The sequence below is a fragment of the Cydia strobilella genome, chromosome 1, assembly GCF_947568885.1.
Source record: "Cydia strobilella chromosome 1, ilCydStro3.1, whole genome shotgun sequence".
NCBI classification, from domain to species: Eukaryota; Metazoa; Arthropoda; class Insecta; order Lepidoptera; family Tortricidae; genus Cydia; species Cydia strobilella.
The window spans coordinates 19429330-19452027 of NC_086041.1; the positions used below are offsets into that span (position 1 = coordinate 19429330).

The 22698-nt window shown below is 36.5% G+C and overlaps 1 protein-coding gene across 1 annotated transcript in view; it reads right to left on the bottom strand.

Annotated features, from left to right (window-relative positions):
* The window catches only part of LOC134746094 (UDP-glucosyltransferase 2-like), a 53731-nt gene that overhangs the window by 5656 nt on the left and 25377 nt on the right, over positions 1–22698 (bottom strand). Inside the window, exon 3 of the mRNA XM_063680343.1 lies at positions 4781–4997. Coding sequence (XP_063536413.1) covers positions 4781–4997 — 217 coding nt within the window. The remainder of the gene's footprint in view (positions 1–4780; positions 4998–22698) is intronic.

The following is a 22698-nucleotide window of genomic DNA, read 5'->3' on the forward strand; positions in this document are numbered from 1 at the left end:
CCCCTCCTTAAACCTCTTTGAATTTCGGTTGAATTATTAAGAACGTTGAAATAACTTTTTTTGTAATATTATACAATGCCTTTCTAAGAAGTTTCAAAGCATTTGTAATGGATTCAAACTTTCAACCCCTTTTTAATGAATATTTAAACACGCTTAAATTACTTTTCTTGTATTCTAATAATATGCCTTTATACAAAGATTTAAGTCCCGCACTCAAAAAAATGTTTGATCTCCATACAAACTTTCAACCCCCTTTTCACCACCTTGGGGGATGAATTTTTAAAAACGCTGAAATTAGTTTTCTTGTTTTTTAATATAATACCTTTTTGCAAAGTTTTAAGTTCCTAGCTTATAACAGAATTTGAACCCCAACACAAACTTTCATCCCCTTTTTAACCTACTTAGGGGTTGAATTTCCAAAAACTTCGAAATAATTTTTTAGTCCTGTACTCAAAAAAAGGTTTGATCTCCATACAAAGTTTCAACCTCTTTTTTACCACCTTGGGGGATGAATTTTGAAAAATGCTGAAATGAGTTTTCTTCCCTTTTAATTAAATATTTTTCTACGAAGTTTAAAAATTTCTAATTTAGGACCCCTACAAATTTTCAACCCCTTTTTAACCACTTTACGGGATGAATTTTAAAAACGCTGAAATTACTTTTCTTGTATTCTAATAATATGCCTTTATACAAAGATTCAAGTCCCGCACGCAAAGAAATGTTTGATCTCCATACAAATTATCAACCCCGTTTTCACCACCTTGGGGGATGAATCTTCAAAAACGCTGAAGTCGGTTTTCTGCTCTTTTAATGAAATACCTTTTTACAAAGTTTCTAATTCCTAGCTTAAAATAAAATTGGAACCCTATACAAAGTTTCAACCCCTTTTTAACTTCTTTAAGAGGTAAATTTTTAAAATCCCTGAAATCACTTTTCTTCTATTCTAATAATATGCCTTTATACCAAAATTCAAGTCCCACACTCAATAAAATGTTTGATCTTCATACAAACTTTCAACCCCCTTTTCACCACCCTGGGGGACGAATTTTAAAAAACGCTGAAATTTGTTTTTTTCTTTTTTAATATAATACCTTTTTGTTAAGTTTCATTGCAAGTTCCTAGCTTAGAATAAAAACTAAAACTTAAAACAAATTTCATCCCATTTTTAACCCCCTTAGGGGTTGAATTTCCAAAAAACGTCGAAGTCACTTTTTTGTAATCGGCTATTATGCCTTTCTAAGAAGTTTCAAAGCATTTTTAATGTATTCAAACTTTCAACCCCTTATTAACCCTGTTAGGGGATGAATTTTTAAAAACGCTGAAATTACTTTTCTCGTATTCTAATTATTATTATTATTGGGGCGTTGTGGGCCTTTGAGTGTCACGTCGACCAAACAGTGATCTATTGTGACGGCCCTTTAAAGCTCATTACTAATGCCCGTTGAATCCAGAAAATTCCAGATTCTTTGGGCCGTAATGTTCTGTACCTCATAGGGTTGCAGTACGTGCCGCCCTAAGTAGGTACTTCTTTTTGACATTAGTGGTCCACAGGAACAGAGAATGTGCATTGCAGTCTCCTCTGACTCCTGGCAAAACCTGCATGTCGGATCTTGTATCTTTCCTATTTGAAACATGTGTTTGTTCAACTTGCAGTGTCCAGTCAGTATTCTAGTCACCGCGCAGGTTTTGTGTCTTTTGAGCCCTAGAAGCTCCTTAGCAACTTTGCTGTTGAATCCTTTGATTAGAGCTTTCGAGTGTTTTTGTCCTTTGACGAACTTCCACCAATCGATTGCTCTCGTTTTTTCTAAGTTGCTGAGCAGAGAATATGCATCCCGTTTTGTGGTTCCACAGAACGGTTCTGGGCCGACCAGGGTTGTGTCTGCGCCCTTTCTAGCAAGTTCGTCCGCTTCTTCGTTTCCGTTAATGTCGGAGTGCCCTGGTACCCATCTAAGTATGACTTTGTTGGAGTTAGCCAGTCCATTTAGTTTTTTTTTACAGTTCTGGACTAGTTTTGAGTTTGACTCAAGTGAATCTAGTGCCAGCAGAGCAGCCTGGCTGTCTGAGTTGATGTAGATATGTTGGTGTCTTAGGTTTTTATCCAGGTTGATCTCCGCACATTTGTTGATGGCGAAGACTTCTGCCTGGAAGATTGAGGCCTATGTGCCCATGCTTACGCTAGCTCTGAGCTTAGGTCTTTCACCATAGATCCCACATCCTACATCATTGCCTTTCTTGGAACCATCTGTGTACCAAATATGGCTTCCCTCCTCAACGTACATTTGGACGTTGGTCCATTTGTCTCTAGGAGGTATTTCTACTGTGAACAGTTTGATAAATTGACATTCTGTGTGCGTGTCATCAGTGGGCATGCTAAGGGTTTTATTTGCAAAAACCCAGGCCTTCAGTTTGGTTAGTGCTTGAGAGCGCCATTTTGGCCTGTTTAGCGTGCATATTCTGTAGACGCACTGCTTGGCCTCCTTTTGCACCTGCAAGTGGAGTGGTAAAATGTCCAGCAGTGCATCGAGGGCCGCCCCCGGTGTCGAGGAGAAGACGCCTGTTACTGTTAAACAAGCCATGCGTTGCAGGCTGTTTAGAGTAACTGTCACGTTACTCCCTCCTCCACGTATATTGGAGGAGTGAGTAACGGAGCTGGGAGTGAGGAGGTAGAAAGGAAAGGATAGATATAACAGGGGTAGGTTCTTTATTTATCGGCTATAGTCTAAATATGACACGCTAACAGATGGTTTAAATTACAAAAAGAATAAAAATACGTTTATAGTTGCGCTAGTAGCACGCGCAAGGCAGGAGCACGCACACGGATAGGCGCGCTGATAGCACGCGCAAGGTGAGGCGCGCTGGTAGCACGCGCACAGTAAGGCGCGCAGATAGCACGCGCAAAGGTAAGGCGCGCAGATAGCACGCGCAAAGGTAAGGCGCGCAGATAGCACGCGCAAGGTGAGGCGCGCTGGTAGCACGCACACAGTAAGGCGCGCAGATAGCACGCGCAAGGGTAAGGCACGCAGATAGCACGCGCAAAGGTAAGGCGCGCAGATAGCACGCGCAAAGGTGAGGCGTGCTGGCAGCACGCGCACAGTAAGGCGCGCTGGTAGCACGCGCACGGTAAGGCTCGCTGGGTAAGGCGCGCTGATAGCGCGCGCACGGTAAGGCGCGCTGGGTAAGGCGCGCTGATAAGCACGCTCTTCGAAGAGGCGAGGCGCGGTGACAACACGCGCCTGTTGAGGCGAGTCGCGCCGATAGCGGGCGAGGCGCGGTGACAGCACGCGCCTGTTGAGGCGAGGCGCGCCGATAGCGCGCGCCTAGGAGACGAGGCGCTCCGCTAGAGCAACCGCAAAGCACCACCGGACTTGGGCGCGTGCAGAGAGCGCCAGACTTCGCCAGGAACACAGGTAACTTTTTAAGGAGCGCGAGCGAGGGTTTCTTGATGGTGCGGGGCCTGGCTTGGCCCCGCACGGACCCTTACAACTGACGTTCCTTTGTTGGGAACTAGAAGCAAACTGAATTCAGATGTCCGCTGGGCCGCTTATATAGCTAGCGATAACATTTTCTAGAATTATTGTTTACTTTGTTATTATTTTTGAAAATATTTGAAAATATTTGTTCACCAGTAACAATTTTTAGATAAAATTTAGAACAAACTACTTGAAAACTATACGACCTAAACTTCATGCTAAAGAATTTAGAGTAAATTATTAGTTTGACGGATAAAGTCAAAACAAAGAAAGAAATATGTCAATGGAAAATTTATAGTGAATTTTAGGTCGATTAGCTTCGAAATTATAATAAAAACATGAAATGATTAGAAAAACAACAAGGTAAGTAACCGGACGGGTCAGGGCCGTATTAGGGTAGAAGAAGTTTAGGGAGAATTTAGAAATGGTAGCCAGAAAGTAAACATTTTAAATCAAAAGTTTCAGGGAGTAATTTGGAAGACGAGAATCAGACAGGAAGAGAAGGCAAAAGCGTTAAGGAATTATAGCCGATTGGAGAATCCGAAGGATCAGCCCGTGAGATTAAGGACTGGGAGTTAGGACCCAGGTATGAGATGCTACAATCTATTGCCGTCTTTTGGCTGGTTTTGTTACACCAGACTGCGGAGGCGTAGGTTATAATGGGCCTCACTACCGCTGTGTATAACCACATAGCAATTTCTAATAATATGCCTTTATACAAAGATTTAAGTCCCGCACTCAAAAAAATGTTTGATCTCCATACAAACTTTCAACTCCCTTTTCACCACCTTGGGGGATGAATTTTAAAAACGCTGAAATAAGTTTTCTTGTTTTTTAATATAATACCTTTTTGCAAAGTTTTAAGTTCCTAGCTTATAATAAAATTTGAACCCCAAGACAAACTTTCATCCCCTTTTTAACCTACTTAGGGGTTGAATTTTCAAAAACGCTGAAATTAGTTTTCTTGCTTTTTAATAATATATCTTTTACCCAAGGTTCGAATTCATAGTTTAAATTAATAAGAAGAGAAACGATAGGAAGAGATAAGAAGCGATTTTGACAAATTCAACCCCTAAGGGGGTTAAAAATGGGATGAAAGTTTGTATGGGGTTCAACATACAAACTTTCATCCCCTTTTTAACCCCCTTAGGGGTTGAATTTGTCAAAATCGCTTCTTATCTCTTGTACACATCATAAATGTAACCGTGTGCAAATTTCAACTTTCTAGCTTTCGCCTCTGCGTTGATGAGTCAGTCAGGACACGTGCATTTATATATATAGATAAATTGTCCATCAATCAAGATACTTACTCTGCGCTGAGAACGCTCTGTAGCCCCTCAAGCATGGATTCCTCCGACAAATCCGCATACGACAAGACCTTGGCCAGCCCCGCAGCCTCGGCCACCGCTGCGTTCTGTGGTTGGTCTCCAAAGAACGGCACTACCAGCATTGGCTTGCCTGCAAATATCGCCTCGGTCATGCCCAGCAGACCTCCGTGCGCTATGAACGCCAACACTTTCTTGTGCCCTGAAAATATTGATAAAACACACTAAGTTAACTACACTTCTTGTGTACTCGTCTAAACCTAAGTTAGTATGTGGTCTAGATGAAAATACCTAATTTTGTACTTTCAAGCATCAGCTTCACAAAATTAGGTATCTGGGGGCACGGTTCCCCCGCCAAGACGAGCCAAGCGAAGCGCAAGGGCACTACCTACCTTTTCTCAAAGCGCTTCGTTGTTTTTTGAACCCTCATAACTTGGGTTTGGATAATACTACATAAACAAAATTCTCGGGAGCGCGGCGGCACGTGATTGGTATTTTTTTTTAAATAGTTGACTACAGCGTATCGAAATGAATATTATAGTTGAGTTGGGAGTTCATACATGAAAAGTACGCAATTATAATTTTGTAAGTATACGAAATCTTGATTCAATCATTACAGTCGACGAGAAGAAAAAGATATATGTAACTCCGTATAAAATATAGACCCGTACCGCTGGCTATATTTTGACCCCTAGGTTATAAAAATATTAAAGTCAATTCTGTTTTCGCTTATGAATACTTTGTTAAGATGTAAATCTTACATTTTGTTTTGTGTCATATATATATAATTTGCTTTTCTAGTAATTTGTTATTTTGTGGTAATTATTTTTTATTTTGAATTATTTTGGAGAAAAAAATATTCGAGAGAAAACATGTAACTGTGTTGCATTTAGGATAGTGTTTTTAGTGTGAAAACATAGTTTGTGTCAATTACGTCCACTGCAATCTGATACTATGTCATAATATTCTAAATGACACAAAAAAAAATTAGAGTTAAAAAAAATTACTTAGGTCGAATTTAATCGTTTAAATAGGTCCATTAAATGATTTTGTGTCTTATTAAGGCATAGCTTCATAAGATATTTGATGATTTTGTTGTAACAGGCTGTCACCGTTACGAAAGAATATTAAAGATATTAGAGTTTACATCTTATTAATTTGAAATGCGGGATAAATAAGATGTATGAATTTGTGTCGCATCCACTGCATAAACAAATATTACAAAAATATTATTTGCGTTCATACGAAGCTAGCGGGCGGTCTGAATGGGCAACGGAGGCCGTGCAGGGTGGGGCCGCGGCGTGACCTTGCCGTACGCAACGCATGTTTACTTCGCCTGTGCGCCAAATTAACGCAACTTATTCAAAGAAGTTACGCAAACAACACAACAACAAGCAACAAGCAAGCAAAGAATGCGTCGAATTATCTTTTACCTATTTAAAACTTATAGATATTGTACAATGTCACCATTATGCAAAAGAACTGTAAGTACATGTTTGATTTGCGAGCGAGCTGGCAACATTGCGCAGGGAAATCTTAAAAATATCGCGTTTACGTGAACGCCACATACATTTGTGACAGTGATAAGGAAAAGGTACCACTAAAGTAAAATTTGGTTATTAATACCGTGACTTTCTTTCATTCTTTGATAAAAAAAATTGCTACTTATGCAACAAGTGCGGAAATCATCTTTACGCACGTGTATCATACAATGTTTTACTATGCATTGTGCGAGTAAATAAAAAAACATATCATGGCAAATAAGTTTAATTATTAAAAGGAGTGTTTTAAATCGACACGAGTTGCGAATTACCTATTCGCACGTGTATCGTACGTTTTACAGTACATATGGCCCTCTAAACTTTCGACATATGCACGGTAAGTGCTCTTTTCCGCACTAGTGCGAGAAAGTAGTACCATATGTACTGTAAAAAAAAATTGAAAACAAAAAGCACTAGTGCGGAAAAGCAGTACTTTCCGCACGATATGGCTCCGTAGGAAACGCGCTTTTCGAGCACATGCATTGTAAAAAAAAATATAGGACTGTATCTCCTAAACCATGCGTCGTAGCGCAAAAATAATAAAATTTTCGTTCCCCTTTATGTAACCCAAAAGTAATACATGAAAAATACAATGAAAAAAAAGGAAACAAAATCTTTATAGGGCTGTATTAGCTGTATCTCCTAAATCGTGCATCGTAGCGCAAAAATAATCAAATTTTCGCTCCACTTTAAGAAGCCCCTAATTAAGATTTAAAAACGCAAAAAAGAAAAAAAAGAGGAAAATATCTTTATAGGGCTGTATCTCCTAAATCGTGCGTCGTAAGGCAAAAATAAACGTTTCGGTCCCGTTTATGTAACCATTAATTTATATTTAAAAAAAACGCAATAAAAAAAAAACAAAAAAAAACTTTATAGGGCTGTATCTCCTAAACCGTCGTAGCGCAAAAATAATCAAATTTTCGTTCCCCTTTATGGAACCCCAAACTAATATACAAAAAACACAATGAAAAAAAAAAACAAAAAAAAATCTTTATAGGGCTGCATCTCCTAAATCGTGCATCGTAGCGCAAAAAAAATCAATTTTTCGTTCCCCTTTAAGAAACCCTTAATTAATACTTAAAAAAAACAGGAAAAAATCTTTATAGAGCTATATCTCCTAAACCGTGCGTGGTAGCGCAAAAATAACAAAATTTTCGTTCCCCTATACGGAACCCCAAAGTAATATACAAAAAACACAATGAAAAAAAAAACAACAAAAAAAATCTTTATAGGGCTGCATCTCCTAAACCGTGAATCGTAGCACAAAAATAATCAAATTTTCGTTCCCCTTAAGAAACCCTTAATTAAAACTTAAAAAAAAAACCAGGAAAAAACTTTATAGAGCTATTATAGCTATATATATAGATATGATATCTCCTAAACCGTGCGTGGTGGCGCAAAAATAATAAGTTTCGTTCCCCTTTATGCAACCCATAATTTATATTTAAAAAAAAAACGCAAAAAAAATTTAAAAAAATCATTATAGGGCTGTATCTCTTAAACCATGCGTCGTAGCGCAAAAATAATAAAAATTTCGTTCCCCTTTATGAAGCCCCAAAGTAATATACTAAAAACACAATGAAAAAAAAGAAAAAAAATAACAAAAAAACTTTAAAGGGCTGTATCTCCTACACCGTGCATCATAGCGCAAAAATAATTAAAAAAACCCATTTAAGAAACCCCTAATTAAGATTGAAAAACGCAAAAAAGAAAAAGAGGAAAAAAAATCATTTTAGGGCTGTATCTCCTAAACCGTGCGTCGTAGCGCAAAAATAATAAAATTTTCGTTCCCCTTTACGGAACCCCAAAGTAATATACAAAAAACACAATGAAAAAAAAAAATAAACAAAAAAACTTTATAGGGCTGTATCTCCTAAACCGTCGTAGCGCAAAAATAATCAAAATTTCGTTCCCCTTTGTGGAACCCCAAACTAATACAAAAAACACAATGAAAAAAAAAACAAAAATAAAATCTTTATAGGGCTGCATCTCCTAAATCGTGCATAGTAGCGAAAAAATAATTAATTTTTCGTTCCCCTTTAAGAAACCCTTAATTAATACTTAAAAAAAAAAACAAAAAAAAACAGGAAAAAATCTTTATAGAGCTATATCTCCTAAACCGTGCGTGGTAGCGCAAAAATAACAAAATTTTCGTTCCCCTACGGAAGCCCAAAATAATATACAAAAAACACAATGAAAAAAAAAACAACAAAAAAAATCTTTATAGGGCTGCATCTCCTAAACCGTGCATCGTAGCACAAAAATAATCAAATTTTCGTTCCCCTAAGAAACCCTTAATTAAAACTTAAAAAAAAAAACAGGAAAAAAAACTTTATAGAGCTATTATAGCTATACCTATATATATAGATATAATATCTCCTAAACCGTGCGTGGTGGCGCAAAAATAATAAAATTTTCGTTCCCCTTTATGCAACCCATAATTTATATTTTAAAAAAAACGCAAAATTTAAAAAAAAATCATTATAGGGCTGTATCTCTTAAACCATGCGTCGTAGCGCAAAAATAATAAAATTTTCGTTCCCCTTTATGCAACCCATAATTTATATTTAAAAAAAAACTAAAATTAAAAAAAAAAACATTATAGGGCTGTATCTCTTAAACCATGCGTCGTAGCGCAAAAATAATTAAAAAAACCCCTTTAAGAAACCCGTAATTAATACTTAAAAAAAAAACAAAAAAAAAAACAGGAAAAAAAACTTTATAGAGCTGTATCTCCTAAACCGTGCGTGGTACCGCAAAAACAATAAAATTTTCGTTCTTCTTTATGCAACCTAATTTATATTTAAAAAAACGCAAAATTTAAAAAAAAATCTTTATAGGGCTGTATCTCCTAAACCATGCGTCGTAGCGCAAAAATAATAAAATTAAATAATATACAAAAACACAAGAAAAAAAAAAGAAAAAAATAATAACAAAAAACTTTATAGGGCTGTATCTCCTAAACCGTGCATCGTAGCGCAAAAATAATCAATATCCGTTCCCCTTTAAGAAGCCCCTAATTAAGATTTAAAAACGCAAAAAAGAAAAAGAGAAAAAAATCATTTTAGGGCTGTATCTCCTAAACCGTGCGTCGTAGCGCAAAAATAATAAAATTTTCGTTCCCTTTTATGAAACCCCAAAGTAATAACAAAAAAAGCAATGACAAAAAAAAGAAAAAAAACAACAAAAAAACTTTAGGGATGTATATCCTAAACCGTGCATGGTAGCGAAAAATAATCAAATTTTCGTTCCCCTTAAGAAGCCCTTAATTAAGATTTAAAAACGTAAAAAAGAAAAAGAAAAAAATCTATATAGGGCTGTATCTCCTAAACCGTGCGTCGTAGCGCAAAAATAATCAACTTTTCGGTCCCCTTTATGTAACCATTACTTTATACAAAAAAAACGCAAAAAAAAAGTTTTTTTTTTATAGGGCTTGATCTCCTAAACCATGCGTCGTAGCGCAAAAATAAATTAATTTTCGTTCGCCTTTATGAAACCCCAAAGTAATATACAAAAAACACAATGTAAAAAAGAAAAAAAGAAAAAAACAATAAAAAAAACTTTATAGGACTGTATCTCCTAAACCGTGCGTCGTAGCGCAAAAATAATCAAATTTTCTTTCCTCTTTATTCAACCCTTAATTTATATTAAAAAAAAAACGCTTTTACTAAACTGCTGTAACTCGGAAACTTAGAATCCACAAAGGGGACTTTACTAAATTATGACACATATTAAAGCCTGACCAGTAATATATGATCATTGTCAAGAGGGCGCTGTTCATTCTCATGTATAGGGTGACAGTTCAGTATAGTATGAAAAAATATTGTATTTAATGAACATCATCATCAATGTAATTAATGTTGCTTGCCACGCTTAAACATAACAAAAATCACAATAAATTGCGTCTTAAAATAAACTTAAAAAGTCTACTAAAAATCGAAACAAAAGTAATTTTTAAGTCGCTGATGTGACATTCTCAATCAAAAGGTAGGTACCACTGTCGTTTACCATAAAGACGAAATTTGATTATATCTTTATACAAATAACCTGTCAGAGAAAGTGGTACCTTTTGATTAGGAACGTCACAAATGTTGGTCAGCATGAGGAGTGCAGCCTACAGTTTATTTTTAATTATATTTATATACCTACTACGGTAAGATTGATAAGACAATGTAATTATGCCTCCGAATGAAATAAATACACTGTATCGCAAAACTAAGTGGCGAGACAGCTCATAATGCCATCTCTTTCACTCTTGGTTGGTCTTAACAAGGGTAAAGGAGATAGTATTAAGATCTCAGTCGCCAGCTGATATTGCGGCAAGTATAATAAGCACCCCACCCGCGTAGGTACCCTTCCCCGCGCACGCCCTTCTTGCTCAATTGAGTTTTATTTTGCCAGATAGTAAAAAAACCGTGGATCAAAATGACCCAAATTATGAATGATGTCTCAATGTGGTATTATAATATTGTAGACGTAAACTTAATAATATGAATTTTTTTTTGTGGCAGATACAGGGTGTTAATTAGAAATTTTTTTTTTTAAATAAAAGCGGTGGATGAATTTGACACAGATTTGTTTGAATAACATATAACAATGTTCTGTAAAGTACAACACTTCACTTACCGACTCTAATATTTTTTTAGGCGTTTTAGGATCAATATTAGGTATTTATTAAATGCCATTATACCCGTGGATGAAAATGACACAAAATGCGTGTGTACGTCGGAAGCCACTTTGCCTTTACAGGGAAACAAAGAATTTCGTCTCTAATATTTTTTTTACAGAATGCTGATTGAAAAAAGAAATACCTAAATTTCTACCTAAGCAAATACCTAGGATGACACAAAATATTATTTTTAGGTTTAGTATATGGTCTGGAAACTATATATAAAAAATAAGCAACATTAATATTCTTATAACCTCAGAAGTTATTGGTACAGGTCTAATAGGTAAGTATAAAGTGTAAAGAAAAAATGTGCCTCGGAATATCAAGAAAAAGTTATACTCGAATAGATGGCGCCACACATTTGGCCTATACTCGGTTAGATGGCGTTGACGACACCGTTTGATATTTAACAATTTTAACACATCAGTGAAAGAACATCCGGGTCAAATTCATATGGCGTTCTAAAAAGACCGGCCAAGTGCGACCGGACTCGCGCACCGAGGGATCCGTACTTTTTAGTATTTGTTGTTAAGTATAGCGGCAACAGAAATACATCATCTGTGAATAAAATTTCAACTGTCTAGCTATAGCTGTATAGCTAGCTATGTGGTGGTTCATGAGATACAGCCTGGTGACAGACAGACAGACGGACAGCGGAGTCTTAGTACTAGGGTCCCGTTTTTACCCTTTGGGTACGGAACCCTAAAAAAAATAAAAAACATTTATCCATATTATATATACATTTTTTGATAATTTTATACATTTTCATTTTTAGTTTTAAACGTGTGTCGATAGATGGCAGTAAATTTACTGTGACTACAAAATTTACTATGACAATAACTTACTTACTATACTATCTATTCTCTTTAAAAATACACTGTAAAACATTACAAATCAAGTCCAAATTAACGCTATTAAATATTTATCATTCAAAATCATAATTTAAAAGTCAATTCTACCAGCCATCATGTGGAAACAACTCAAAGAATCGACTTATTATAACACTTTAAACTCTCGCGTTTTGTACATATAATGAATCTCATTAACGCGTCTAACGCGATTAAATTTCATTATTTTACCTTTTTTCCGACGTTTCAGCTATGTTGCACAAGCTGTCGTCACGGAAGACGACGTCCGCGTCCCAGCAAAATGTCAATTGCGATATTCGTAAACAACACTAAACTACCATGAAATGAAATTACCCGACATTAGTCGACATTACCCAAAATAATGAAATTTAATCGCGTTAGACCCGTTAATGACATTAATCGACTTATTGCCCCCCTTATGGATAAAATTCAACTTTCTCATCAGTTTTTGAAGAATAAAGAGAGCCTACGAGCTGTTGCGGTATTTTATTTTATTTTTGATTAATAATATCAAAATGTAATGATATAAAAGATTATTTTTCTGCTCGTCGACTATAATCTGTGTATTAATATGTTACTTGGGTTACAACTTGATATGCAATGTATATTGATGATATAGGTAAACAAACCAAAAGTAGGTACTCGTTTACAGCTACTGTCCGCGCGCGAATTCCGTGCACGGCTGAGGAATGTTAGGAATGTTGGGCGTCATGACAGGGTAGTGTCATTTTGTACGTACGGGCGCGGCGCACACCCTCCCACTTCCTCGACCTCCGAATGCACGGAATTGGCGCGCGGACAGTAAGATACGCTAGCGGAGCGATGCCTTAATTCATACAGGTACGCGCCCCGGCCACCGGGGCTCGGTGGGTTGGTCAACGAAACTTCCTCGAACTCATAAGGCCCTGGTACCTGCTCCTTGCTAAATTCAATTTTAAGACAGTTTTTTTCTCGATTTTGGTCACCGTAGCCTATGGAGACTAACAAGCAACGCTAAGCGGTTTTCGTAGTCTATAGATGTTGCTATATGAAGAGTGTCACATGCGCATTTCTGACTTATGAAGCAATTGTTTCTACTATACAACATAAAATAAATAAAACTATGAAAACGGATTATATCGCGTAGGGTAGTTTAGCCGGAAATTTCGAATTCAAATGTATTTTATGAACAATGCATTCGACCAATCTTTGTCATTTTATGATTTTTAGACTAAAAATATAATACACTTGCCATGTTTGTATCAAAATCCGTCATTAATAACAAAGTTTTATTTATAAAATCAAGAATATGAAAATGTAGCCATTTAGCTGGTTTTCGGCCACTTTTTTTGGTTCTCGGCCGCTTGTTAAGGCGCTAGTCGCTATTTTTGGCCGTAAACTCTTACTTTCTAGAGTATATATCTTCTTAACGGTTCAACAAAAGATTATGAAAAATATATATATGAATCTTCATTTTATGTACAACATTCCTAACGTTTGACTTTTTTTCTGCGACTTATAGTTTTTCCATAAAAGGAACATTACGACAGGTCGTTTTGCGACTAACTTTGCTTAAATCTCCTAAACGGTTTATTCAATTAAAGTTATTTTTAAACTAACATAAATGTTTTAACAGGAACTACAAATGCAACGTTTCATAATGTAAAAAATATATTTTTTTTTAAGAAATTGAACATTATTCGACATTTCGTGCGTATGTAGCTCGAAAAAGCCGTGGTCGGCAGTCGTGTGCTAGCTTTGAGACGAGGAGGCTGTGTCGCTCGTCGCTCCGTGCCTTCCTTGTACTCTGTATGCTTGTCCTGAGCCCAAGTGCTATAAAATTGGAGTTATTGTGGCCAAAGATTTAATAACTGCAGAAAGTTGAATTGGTTGTGACGCGCTTTAGCGCGCGTAAGACGGTGTTTCGCAGCATATTATTACGAACGTAATGACAATATTTCCACTTATGTTTGGGAAAGCTTCATCTGAAATATAAAAATAATAGTTTTCTGACATGCGCGGACATATTGCATCTAAAAGTTTGATTCCTAAAACTTAAAAATTAATTGAATAAAATCTATCTATATAGGTAGGTTATCTATTTACGTTGTATATAGTTTGATTTAGACACATTAGGATTACATTTTTAGGAGTAATACCTATTAAAAAGACATTTGTTTTTTTTTCTAGGTTTGTAAAAAAATTGTATTAGATCGGTGCGCGGCAAGTCGGCAACATGAATAAGTAGGTATTTATTTACTACTACTCGTAAGTACCTACGCAGTAAAATGTGGAAATAACGTTAAATTCCTTAAAAAATAAATATTTGATTAACGTAAGTTTCATTGTATTTGTGGAACATGTTAAAACATTTATTAATATTAATTCACTTAGCTGTATAATAGAGATAGTCGTTACCTATACGTATTATAAAAATATGTATGACTCAAACCCTTCTTCCCGGTCTATGTATATGTGTGTAGGTATTGAGAACGTTATAAATATGTAATTACTAATAAAACACAGTTTTAAAAATCCGTAAACTTTATATAAGTAAGTAATTCTCTTTCACAGTCACTGCTGCAATTTACATTCTTCCTTTATGTATGTACTTAGATTCATCATTCATGACATAAAAAACTGACTTTATAAACGCACTATATATATATAGGTATATGCCTCAATTTTGTACCCAGCTCTAAATATTAAACTTAATATGTCGCTTTGATTTAGGTATTTATTTGTAAGAAACGGATAAAACACAAATTAACTAATTGAGGCTTATAAAGTATAATGCGTGTGTATGCGTGTTTTTATTATAATTTACGACCTCCACTGAATGTATGATCTACTCATACCCGAACGAAAAAATATCTGCACAAGACACTAATACGAGTAAAGCGCCAACTGCGCGCCTCGGGGCTGTATCTTATTCTTTGAACCTCGTGGCGGTGCAGCGATATAAAATTCACGTACGATCGCAGTGAGCGGGGTGCGGGTGCAGCGGGTACGCATTTTGCCGAGACGCTCAAGGCCATATCACAGACTATCGTCTTAACTAGTTGTCGGCCGCTGTTATTTATGTTTTTAAATGACTCTTATTTCACAGTCAATAGGAATGATTTTTGATTAAAACACCAAATATTCAATGGTACAATACAATGTATTACATTAAGGAACGTTAATGGTAATTTTTATTTTCCAAAACATGCTCAAACTAATTCCAATAAATCCATAACTTGAAGGTCAGATGGCTGTCACTTTCGTAAAAACTAGGTTCCCATGAGTCGTGACAATGCTAGTAGGGAGATCATGAAGACTGAAAATATTAAAATAACGAAAATTCTTCGTCGCTGCTAGTCAAAGCATCTTGTTTGAACCCTGGCTACATATACCTAATATCATTTGTAAGATTTGTTGAGTTATGGTTTTGCTTCTCCTTTGCTATATTCCTTATCAGCCATATTTCTTGCTTCCTTAAATAAATAAAAACAATTTCATGCAAATAAAGTATGCGCAATGCGCAGCTTTGTGATGTTACGTATGATCTGTCAAGATGGGAGGGATCCCACCTCCGTCTCGGCAAGTACCTATCACGTATTGTTTTCTGCCAAAAATAGTGTAAAAATGTTTTTTTTTCAAGGGCCGAAAACTAAATAAATTTTACTTGTTTCTCGGCCGTCATAAGTTAGCTAGGCCGAAAACTAACCTCCTGTTCTCGGCCGCCGAATACAAAAGATTTTAAAGCGGATTTTAACCAAGTATTTGTTAATAAGCATGCGGCCGACAATGAACTACATGAATTACTTTGATACAAATAAGTCTTATTTGAAATATTTATTTTGTTGGCTTTCTTTTAATAGGGAAGATAATCAATTAAAAATTACCTGCCTCAAGCTAAGCCCGTTCTCGGCCGGGCGGCCGAGAACTAAATATTATTGTAAAATTGCATTCAGTTACCCGACCACCAAATTTAATTGACTTATATCAAATATTTCGTACATTTAAGTGAAAATAACATCAATTCAACTTATCCACTATGCGCATTAACATCAATAATGGTCTCAAACCCACGGAAACAATATGTTTACTTACCTCGAAAAAATATTGAATCACAATTTTTTTTGCAAATTTGTCTAACATTCACACTGTGTAAATTACTTTGTTGCACTGACGAGCCAATCAAAACGTTATCAAGCTAACAAATTTAGGATATGTCAATGTCAACTGAATTTATCCGATTACCCTCATTTTTTCAATAAATACGGTAAAGTTGTCATGTTATATTCGCGCACGAGTGTGGAGGGCCCTTTTGCTCGAGTCGGAAGTGCCATAGACTATCAAAAGTTGAAAAGAGTAAGGTTGTAGTGTTGCATATTATGGTCGTACCACACCATCGCACCGCACCAAGGTCATTGTGCGAAGCAACCATAAATAAGAGCGAGAAAGAGATATCGCTTTCTCGCTCTTACTTATGGATGCGTCGCACAATAACCTTGGTGCGGTGCGACGGTGTGTTATAGTCTTTAAGTTGTAATACACAGATTATAGTCGACGAGTAGAAAATAGTAGATTGTGTCACAAGGGAGCAAAATTACATATTTACGGCGAGGGCGTACATTGAATCCTGAATGAAGCAAAGGATTCTATAATAGAATCCTGAGCGTAGCGAGGGATTCTAAAATAGAATCTTGAGCGTAGTAAGGGATTCAAGTGATAACGCTCAACATGGAAATAATTTTGCTACCATGTGACACATACTGTTTTTCACATCACCTATGAGGAAATTATTATGTTCCTAAATATTAATTTACCAAAAAAAATAGTATGCAAAAAAGAAAAAAAAACATGTTTAGAACAGAAAAGTGCCACTCCTAGCGGGGAAGAATAAGCCCTTTGTCGAATAGGTGATGTGAAAATACTATTTTGTCACTTTCTTTTATGTACTTATTTAAGGTACAAAACTCATCATAATAATTAATATGTTACGACTTTAACTTCTAACCGGAGTTTGAATTGGAAATATTGGCTATTGGCAAATTTGCACTTGAACAAGACTTTAATTCTACCACTTCGTCGGCGCGGCGTGACTGATTTATAAGATACTTATTAGGTATGTATTATGTCGGTATGACGGAACTTTAAACCCCGATTTCTCTGACAGGGTTTCGACCAAAGAATAGCTTCGACGCAAAAGTGAAATATTCGAGTCGAGAACCTCTTCCTTTTTAAATAGCTTAAAAAATTCAAATATGTACCTATTAACATAAGCAGGTAATTTCATTTCTATTCATCCGATCGAGTTCGGATACGTTTAGTAGGTAGGTATACCTACATATCAGGTTCATGTGTCAGTGGTGTCGTCGATATAATTTACAAACAATGCTATACAAATGTATGTGTAATGGTTGATAGAAGCAGTACAGGCGTTTGCCTCCTACCACACACACACCAGTGTATGATAACGAAGTAGGTGGAAGTAGTCTCATAAAGTACATAGATATTGAATCTACCTAGAGTTAGACCAAGATAAGTCTGCAACGACTTTGATAGCACACGCAGTGCAAGTTTTATTTTAAACATCAAACTTCTATGAAATTATGACGTTTAAATAATACTTGCACTGCGTGACGAATATATCACTATTGTACATAATACTTTTTCTACGAGTTATCTAAAATATTTTTATTTTTACTATGAAACTTAAATAATTAATGAAAATTGGTAAGTATCTCAGTAGGAGTAGAGCATAGATTCATGAGCATATGAAATAGTTGCCCATTTATTTATTTTCCCCTCACTAGCTCGGAAAGCAGTCTTTTATCCTTTAAAACAAGCGGGAAAAACGCATTTTATCCACTAGTGGGGAAAGTAATTTGACCTTGGATGGAGCGTGTTTAAGTCGCTTTTGACAGATAACAAAACGTAAAACGCTCATAATAATGGTTCGTTCCATATTAATTATAATTAAACAAATGGTTTGAGAATTTAATAAAAAATACCAAATTTAGCTTTATTTAATGATTTTAAATCATAAACCTTAAATTCCATAAGAAACATTTGTTTTTTAAATGATGTTGAATGTAATTCTGAACGCACAAGTTGAGTCGATGTGATTTCAAAACGCATCGTCAGAAATGTCAACATTGTCAACAAACATTTTCTCACGACTCCGACACGTAAAAATACACAACTTCCAGAGTTTTCTGTTATAATATCGTATTATCGTAAAAAAATGAGTGATTCCAGTGATGAAGATGATCTAACGCCTTGGATGTTGCACTTTCCTCGCTATAGTGAGGGGAAAAGTTTTGTGTTACACACGGGTGCAAACGTATTTTACTTCTCGTGTGTTTAAACACTCGCTACGCTTAGGATTATATTTTAGAACCACTCGCTTCGCTCGTGGTTCAACTATAGAGTCCTTTCGCTTGCTCGTGTTTCAATTCCACACTCGCGGGTAAAATACGACTTTGCACCCTTGTATAACAAATAACTATTTCCCCTCACTAGCTCGGAAAGTTGTCTTTTATCCTTCAATACAAGCGGGGAAAAACGCGTTTTATCCACTAGTGGGGAAAGTAATTTGACCTTGGATGGCGCGTGTTTAAGTAGCTTGACAGATAAGATAACAAAACGTAAATCGTTTATGATAATGTTCGATATTAATTATCATTAAATAAATGGTTTGAGAATCTAATTAAAAATACCAAATTTAGCTTTATTTAATGATTTTAAGTCATAAACCTTAAAATTCCATAAGAAACGTTTGTTTTTTTATAATGATGATAAATATAATTCTGAACGCACAAGTTGAGGCGATGCAATTTCAAAACGCATCGTTGACATTTCATACGTCAGAAATGTCAACATTGTCAACAATTTTTTTACTAAATAACTTTTTTCACCGACTCGCGTAAAAATGCACAACTTCCAGAGTTTTCTGTTATAATATCGTAAAGAAATGAGTGATTCCAGTGATGAAGATGATCTAACGCCTGTGGATGTTGCATTTTCCTCGCTATAGTGAGGTGAAAAGTTTTGTGTTATACACGGGCGCAAATGTATTTTACTTCTCGTGTGTTGAAACACTCGCTACGCTCAGGATTCTATTTTAGAACCACTCGCTTCGCTCGTGGTTCACCTATAGAATCCTTTCGCTTGCTTGTGTTTCAATTCTACACTCGCGGGTAAAATACAACTTTGCACCCTTGTATAACAAATAACTATTTCTATGGGAGTGCGGCGGCACGTGATTATTATTTTTTTTTATAGTAGTACAGCGTATTGAAATGAATATTATAGTTGGGAGCCCATACATGAAAAGTACGCAATTATAGTTTGGTATACGAAATCTTAATTCAGTCGACGAGTAGAAAAAATAAAAATATATTTATGATGTGCCACTTTTCTATCGTGGAAACCGCTTTATAGTGGATCTAAACATTATTCCTTTTCTCATGTTATTTTGTGCATCTTTACACGTAAATAATATTTGATTACTCAAGTTGTATATATATATAAGTAACTTAGTTGGCTGAGCATTTCTCCAGGAATCGTTCACTACACGACAAAAGTACTTACTTTACTCTTAGAATATCATGTCGTATTTGTGGTGATAGATGCAAGGAACATCGCTTCAATTCCCTATAATCGGATATCTATTATCACGCACACACCACAGAACGTGATGTGGAGTGAATAGGTTATCAATATTAGATGTAAATAAGTAATAAGGTCAAGTATGATGATATCGTAATATTTTCTGCTTATTCATTATTTACATAAGACTGCATGATTGCACATATGCGATAAGGAAGTATTGTTTGAGGCATAAAACATCACTTTAGTATTAATCTACTTTTTTACTGGAAAGGAAGTTCACTTTTAACAACAATATGAAGTCTGACAATTTTATATGAAGGGTACGCGGAAAGAACATGTCTAGTCACTTTTTTCGGAAAATGAGATTTTCATTTCAAAATGTAGATCTCTTAATGAACTATAAGTTACCGTGTTAGGAACACGGAGATCCTTAGGCGTGCCGATGTCGCTGGAATGGAGGCCTACCTAATGAGACGACAGCTACGATGGTGCGGTCACGTCTCCCGCATGTCCCAGGATCGAGTCGCGAAACGCATCTTCTACTGCGAACTGCAAGATGGAAAGCGCAAGCAAGGCGGCCAGTTCTTGCGGTTCAAAGATGTGTTGAAGCGGCATATGAAGAGTGCTTATATAGAGCCAACGACATGGGAGAGCCTAGCCAGTGACCGTCCACGTTGGAGGCATATTGTGCAGACGCAGGTGCGTCAGTTTAAAGCTAGGCGGCGCACAGAACTCGACGCTAAGCGCGACGAGCTAAAGGCCAGACCACCTGTGGCCATACGTTACAATTATGTCGGAGGGGTGCTGACCTGCAGCGAGTGTGGTCGCACATTCGCTGCAAAAATTGCCTATGTCAGTCACCTGAGAGCGCACAAGCGACGCTCTCAGTGGTAAAACGCAGTCGCTGTGGCCGAAATCGGCTAGGAGATGATGATGATAAGTTATATATTTTGCTACCACTGTATAAATTGTATAATATATGTAACACAATTTTTTTTAGTTAAAAAAGACCTGGTCACGGAATTACCATACATTTTGACATGGTTCCAAATTTTAAAACCGCGATTATAGTACAGCGGCCAGGTGGCCTAAAACACCATTCGATGTGACTGTACAGTATACTACCGACAAGTGGTATCGTTGTGTTCGGTGGAGTCTACTGAGTACAAAATAAGAACTTGTCACTTTCTAAGAGTGTGGGGGGGGATAACTGTGACGTCACAAAATCGGCAGTACAAAGTTTTTAACTTTTTTCTTTTAAACATACCATGTGGGGTATCAAATGAAAGGGCATTGTGAGTAGATTACAAATATATAACATAGTCTAACTAGTGGGAGATCTTAGGTCCACCACCATGCATTTTTGAGACAAAGCAAACCGTTTGGAACAGTTGTCTCTGGGGGTGATCTGAGCTGATTTAGCCCGGTTGTCACGAGGTCCCCCCCCCCCAGCAGGTGGGCAGGGGGGGGGGGGGGGTGGAAAGTGCCTCCGGCGCGCCTCACTCTAAGCTTTATATCTGCATACATCTAGCAAATATATCAAGTTTGGTGTCTTTTTCGTATAATTCGAGCATGAAGAATTCATTTCTGTGACTAAATTTTCACTCACCCATACAAAAAATACGAGAAATTCAAAATTCAAAAATTTTCTTTACACTTTTTTTTTCGAAAATCCTCTACAAAATTAAAACTATGGCGATTTGCTCTACAAAAAAAATACCTGTGTATAGCCCAGTTATCCTTCTATATAAAATAGTAAACTTGTCAAACATATTTCTTTTATAACTCTGTTAAAAAAAAATTGTGTCGCGCGGCGTACCCACGTTGTAAGAGCGGTATGCAGCTTTTAGGATTTTTAAGTATGTTTAGATGATTTCTGATGAGTTGTTATTCTTCTGTTCGTAGATTACATTAATAAATTACTTCTGGACGTGATATATATACAAATATATAAATAAAGACTTTGGAAAAACTTTACTATTAACTAGCTTTTGCCCGCGACTTCGTCTGCGTGGAGTTAGTAATTTGGGTAGCTTATTTTAAATCCAATATGCTTTTTATCGATTTCCCATACAAACTTCCACCGCCCTTTTCACCCCCTTAAAGGATAATTTCTGATATAAAAACCACCTTGTGTCCTTCCCCGGGATTCAAACTATCTCTGTATCAAATTTCAACTAAATCGGTCCAGCGGTTTAAGCCTGAAGAGGTAACAGACAGACAGACACACTTTCGCATATATAATACTAGCTTTTGGCCGCGACTTTTATCCAATCTCCTTTTTATTGATTCCCCATATAAATTTCCACCCCCCTTTTCACCCCCTTAAGGGGTGAGTTCTGAGATAAAAATGTCCTTCCCCGAGACTCAAACTATCTCTACACTGAATTTCAAGTAAATCGGTTCAGCGGTTTAAGCGTGAAGAGGTAACAGACAGACAGAAAGACACACTTTCGCATTTAAAATATTAGTATGGAATAGTATGGATGTGATAAAATTAACATAGTTAGATGTTTGACAAAAAATGCGGGTTGAAATAAGATATATTGTTCGCAATTGCCACTACATGCACATAAATATGTCAGTGGATTTTAGTTTTTTTTAACGCAGTTGCACCTCCCTGCGCATTTTGTTTTGCAGCGGCAACGAATAAGCTCTAAACAAGCAGCAGCCGCCGCAGGTAGGCTTGTCCATATGGGCTCCCAATAACCTGTTGCTGAGCGGCTATAATATGTCCCCAAACATAGCCTCCTTGGTAAACTGCACGGATAATAATGTTTACGTAGCGCATCCTCCGTTGGAGGCTTCATTAGGTAACTTTTGTAGTTCCTCCATAAATTGTAAATAAAATAAATATGTCACCGCAGTACGAGACAGGTCATCTGGGCAATTGGTCATGTGCTGCAAACTTTCTTTAAATATATGATTTTATTTGTAACGCATAGATATATAATTTATTTCACAGGACCAGAAAGTACAGTAGTCTTGGCATTCTTCCACGCCTTTTCAGGTTGCGACACTGTTTCTTTTTTGTGTGGAAAGGTGAAAAAAAGCGTATTTCAAGCTTGGAGGGCATATCCTGCTGTAACAGAGGGATTTAAATACGACAAACAAGGCAATACTGAGCAGGCGTTGCCAATATTGGAAAAAATTGTTATGGTCTTGTATCACAAGTAAGAGTCTTACATTTTTAAGTCTGGACAGATTTGAATTACGAGGTGTGAATTGATCCCTAGACAG